The 5,188-nt window shown below is 35.3% G+C and overlaps 1 protein-coding gene across 1 annotated transcript; it reads right to left on the bottom strand.

The window, feature by feature from the left end:
• Positions 1–1,359: 1,359 nt before the first annotated feature.
• On the bottom strand, positions 1,360–4,152 carry LOC106764908 (ribulose bisphosphate carboxylase/oxygenase activase, chloroplastic). The gene is made up of 7 exons (XM_014649346.2): positions 4,017–4,152; positions 3,281–3,606; positions 3,050–3,155; positions 2,881–2,966; positions 2,218–2,690; positions 1,839–2,120; positions 1,360–1,682 (listed from the first exon to the last, which is right to left on the bottom strand). The coding sequence occupies exons 1-7, from the start codon at positions 4,059–4,061 to the stop codon at positions 1,567–1,569; spliced, it is 1,434 nt and encodes a 477-aa protein (XP_014504832.1). The 5' UTR covers positions 4,062–4,152; the 3' UTR covers positions 1,360–1,566.
• Between the last annotated feature and the right edge of the window lie 1,036 nt (positions 4,153–5,188).

Genomic DNA, 5,188 nt, shown 5'->3' with positions numbered 1-5,188 from the left:
TGACATTGTTACTCTTCATCAAGATGATCTTACCGTTTCTGAGTATTTCACCAAACTGCATATTCTCTGGGATGAGATAGAAAATTTCCGCCCATAACTTCTTTGTATCTATAAACCCGATTGTGGTTGTGAACTTCTTATTGTTGTCAAACAAAGAAGGCAAGGAGACCAAATTATGTAATTTTTACGGGGATTAAATGATCAATTTACTAACGTCACATTACATGTGCTTCTACTGCACCCTATTCCGAACAACGCCAAACTTTTTTCACTGGTGGCACAACAAGGCAAGTGTCTAGTGGAAATCTAATTGCTATAGCTAAGACTCACGACATCGGTTCTGCCACCACATACACCACTTTCACCTCCTCTGCTTGTAATTATTGTGGTAATATTGTAATTATTGTGGCAAGAATGGACACATTGAAATTCCACGTCGACTAGAGATAAGACCAATTCATAGTATATAAGTGGATGGAGGCATTACTTTGTAAGTTAATTTTGTGGGATTGAATTAAGTTTAAAGTTTATTTTTAATGAAAAAAAAAAGTAGTATATAACAATGCAAAATCATTTTTCAATCAAACACATCTAAAGTCTACTTAAAAATGTTCAATAACAATAATACTTTTCATATAATGCTAAAGTAATTTGGGATTGCATAATTTTTCTTCTCCCTAATAATACTTTTTAAAGTTGTTGAGGTTGCTCTGTGCTCTTGGGAGAAAAACTCATTGTTGTCGTTTTCTAAAACGTTGTCTTGAACATTATTTTCTATCATTTTGGACGAAGAGGGTTGAGATGACTGTTTAAATGTTTTTTTTTTACGAGTTCAGATTTCTACTATATCATTTTTTGTATATTATTTTTTAGTCATTTTTTATTACATTATTTGATACGGATGATAATATTATTATTTCAAAATAATTAGTCATAAATTCACTTTTAAACATGATACAAAACTGAAAAAAACTACTTCAAAAAATTTGTCGGAATTTATGTGTTATTTCTAACATTTTTATTCATAAACATCTAATTTCATTATGGAGATGTTAAGTTAGATATACACTTACTGAAAATCTTGCAATGCACAAAACTTCCAATGTTATTTTTTTTTTGTTTTCAATCACTATATCATCCGAAATTAAAAGTTAGGTAGTTCTTTTACAACCCATAAAATATCAATATGATAGTGAGTATATAAGAAATTAATTGAATTTAGATGTTGCAAATAATATTTCCAAAAAAATGTTAATTACTAAAACATTAGAAGTTACTAAAATAAACTTCTTTCCCAAACTGGTATGTGATTTCCATGGAACTACGTTGCTAAGAAACTAAAGTTTGTGAGGCAATGTATGCAAGATTGAAATAACCAGATAGGATAATATTAACATGGTTTCAAACCAGAAGTTAAACGTGGAAAAGCAACAAAGCAAAGGCTGAAAAATGAGATAACAATGCAACTCAAATTACAAAATGGGATAACAATCCAGTATGAACTAGATACAATTATTCGATTATCTTATGTCCAAGTTTCTCCTCAAGCGGAGAATGCTCAAGTTCTCAGACGGTGTATAAGCAGGTTCCATCATCACTTCTTGCAGTTGGGTCGAAGTTTTCGGCATTTGGATCAGTACAACCTTCAGGAACAGGAACATTTATTTGCTGAGCCGCTTTGCCTGCACACAATCAGGAAACATAATTTTGTCAAATTGTTAAAAAAGTTAATGTAGGCAATACATTATTATGAATTTATAACTAAATTGATAGAAAACTATGTTATATGCAATGCAAACATCCTATATGAATGAATGTCTCAGGATAAAAGATCAAACCATAGAAAGTTCCTCTCTTGATGGAATCTTGATTGGCATCACCAAGGGCAGCTTCGTTCAAGTACTTGTCTGCCAGTTGGACTCTCTTCACATTCTCTTGTTCTTGGACAAGCATGTAACCATACTCCAAGAGCTTATTCAAACTCATCTTGGGCTGCTCAAAGGTTGGAGGTCCTTCCTTTGAGTTCACAAGCTTCTTCCCAATACCATCAATACCAACACCAGAAATCCACTTCCTCACTTCATCATCATATACTCTAGCCCTGAGTGCACCAAAGAAATCTGCAATGATATATGATACGAAATTAGTCTTGTTGTTTTGCATCTATGTCTTCAACATTTTCAATTCTATTTGCGTGTAAATACCCACATTACTTACCAATGGATTGGCCAGGGAAGGTATCAACAATTTTGACAACGTCATCTTCGGGAACATTGTCAGTGCGGAAAATTCCCTTGCAGACACCAACTCGGTCGTCTCTGGTAGGTGCCCAGTAGAACTTCTCCATACGACCATCACGGATGAGAGGAGCATACAGTGTTGAGAAATCGTTCCCGGTGACAACGATGGGCACACGGGGATTCTCTTCCTTGTTGTACATACCAGGGAGCTGAACGTTTGTGGGGTTATCAGCAATGTTCATGAGGGTGGCATTCACCATCTGGTTGTTCACAGTGTATTGAGTGGTTCCACCAAGTCGACCAGCTCCTGCATCAAGATCGTTGATGAAGAGAACGCACATCTTTCCCTTCTTTATTATATCAGCAGCTTCACGGTACCTTTGCCTGATCAACTTTGCTGGCTCTCCTGCATTTCCACTCTCCAACTCTCCAGCACTCATCATGATAGGACTGCAATCAGAACATCACAAGGTCTTGAAATTAGCACCAAATAAGTTTCTGATCCATCAAAATATTGAAATTTGGTTTTGATCTCTCTAAAAGCTTAATGTGCTTTTAATGGAGTAGAGTTGATAATGGTAATGCATATAATATAAGCGATTTGTTCTGTAGTAGTAACATGTATACAACATTTACTCACTTGATTCCCATCTTGGCAAACACAAGCTCGCATTGGAAGGATTTTCCTTGACCTTTGCCTCCCCAGATACCAAGAATGAGAGGAATCTGTAAAATGAATGAAATTATTGAATGTGTCCTGTTTCTTTCACTAAAGTCTTGGACAATATTTACGTGTGCAATTTACATGCCTTGATGTTTGGCAGGGTCATGAAATTCTTGGTGATGTGAACAACAAGCTTGTCCATAAAAGCAGGAGCTATGTAAAAACCGCCCATTGTGTTATCGAAGTTGTACCTGAAATACCACATCATGAACAGGTTTAATGAGGTCAAAAAAGGGAGTTCACCTTATCAGTTCATGACAATAAAAGTGGTAAGTAAACACTGTTTGTCTTAGAGTCAGCAGTATCTGTCACTCACTGTTTAAGTCCAGTGCTGAGGTACTCATAAGAGCTCATGACTGCATAGTGAGTTCCATCATTCATTGGAGCTTGGAAAAGGGAATCAACCATACCCTTCCCCCTTGTGATGTCTTGCTGGTCATCTGAAATATCGTAGGCAAGACCTCTCCATCTGTCCTTATTAGTCTGCTGGTTCTCATCAATCTCTTTTGCAGCAACAATTTTAAAACTCCCAGAGGAAATTTTGGTGTTAGGGACCCTTGAGACTGTAACCTTCTTCAAACTGCTGCCAAAAAAGGCTGAACTGGGAACTGAAGCTCCAGCTCCAGAGCTGTTCAAGCTCAGCTGCAATATTCACAGTAGCCACTCTTTCAGACTCTTCAAACTAAATTTTAAATTTCACTCACCTCTCAAGCTTCCATTTTAAATGTGTTTTTATCATTAGTCATACATATTGATCATTACTACATAACACCCGACATACAGGAGAACAAAATCACCACAGACTACTAAGTTGTCTGTTTGAGACATGTTTATCAAATGAGAACTTAAGAATAATTCTTATCTAAACTAGGATAAAGGTAGTGTCATATTTCGTTCTGACATATTTAAGCAAATATTTAACATGAATAGACATGTATCTTTCCAACATAATGATATCAGTAATGAATTGAGCTTTTGTATGAAACAAATAATATAAGGATCAGTTGAGAAACTAGGGATAAGAAAGTGCAAAAAGTGGAAAAAGATCATACTGGAGCTCCGTTGACAGCTCCAACAGTGGAGACTGAGGCAGCCATGAAAGTGTTGTGCTCGGAGTGGCAGAGAAATCAAATACAGCGCAAGGCTTTTGAGGCTAGCAGAAACTACAATATGGAAGGACTTATAATAATGGTGCAATTGAGTGAACAGAAATTCATATCCTGAACAATAGCTGAGGAATCCATAACATCCACAAAAAGAAGATTAGCTTGGCTTCCACGTGGCAACAATATAGTGTCTGAAAGATTTCATCTACCTACAACCATAGAACTTGAGGTTGGTATTGAAGCCTTTTCCTGATCCATAAGTTAGGATGATTTGTTACCGCACGTAACTAGTAGCATTCATCTCTTACGAATGAAGTTTTGGCTGGTGTTTGTTTGAATAGAATGTTCATCAATTAGATCTTTTGCATACTAACCCACACTAGAAGGAGTAACCAATAATGGTTAACAAAATGGGCACATGAAAAAAATAAGGATTTTATGAAATTATGTGCAAGAAAAAAAAAAGTGGGTTAGTAGAAGGAAAAACTTTTTTTAACAACACTCTTTTAATAACTTTTTGACAACGTATACGTCACAATTTGTGATTGGTTTGTTTTAAATACTTTTTAAACATAAATTCAAATAGACCAATAAAATGATGACATGTATCCCATTGTCAAAAAAGTTATCAAAGTGTTGTCAAAATATCATTGTCCTTCGTAGAAACTAGAATACAGTGGTGATTGAGATGATTTGACGAGCCCCCTCCACTCAGGGTTCAAAGGAGAACCAATGGCCACAGAGTTTCAGAGAAGTTGCTTTTTTCTGCTGCTATATGCACCTCTCACTTTCCCATTGTTTAAGTGATACGTGCTTTTCTGTGCTCCATATATGCCCAGCTCAATGTTCCACAGTTAATCCTTCCAAATTACCTGCTATCATGAGATCACATTTTCTAACATAATCTATTTATTTTTCTGTTTTAGCTCTTAAACAATCGAGATTTTACTTAATCCCAACTAATTATCATAGTTTGGAAGAGTGACTTGTTAAAAATATAACTTAATTTTAAAATCATATCTAAATTGGATTGGGTAAGTTAAAAAAAAAAAAGTTTAAATAGTAATTGGGTTTCTATACTTATGCCTATCATTTGTTTTGGTTGTATTATTTATATA

The sequence above is a fragment of the Vigna radiata genome, chromosome 6 (assembly GCF_000741045.1).
Source record: "Vigna radiata var. radiata cultivar VC1973A chromosome 6, Vradiata_ver6, whole genome shotgun sequence".
NCBI classification, from domain to species: domain Eukaryota; kingdom Viridiplantae; phylum Streptophyta; class Magnoliopsida; order Fabales; family Fabaceae; genus Vigna; species Vigna radiata.
The sequence above is the reverse complement of the archived record's forward strand: the minus strand, read 5'-3'. Positions and strand labels throughout refer to the sequence as shown.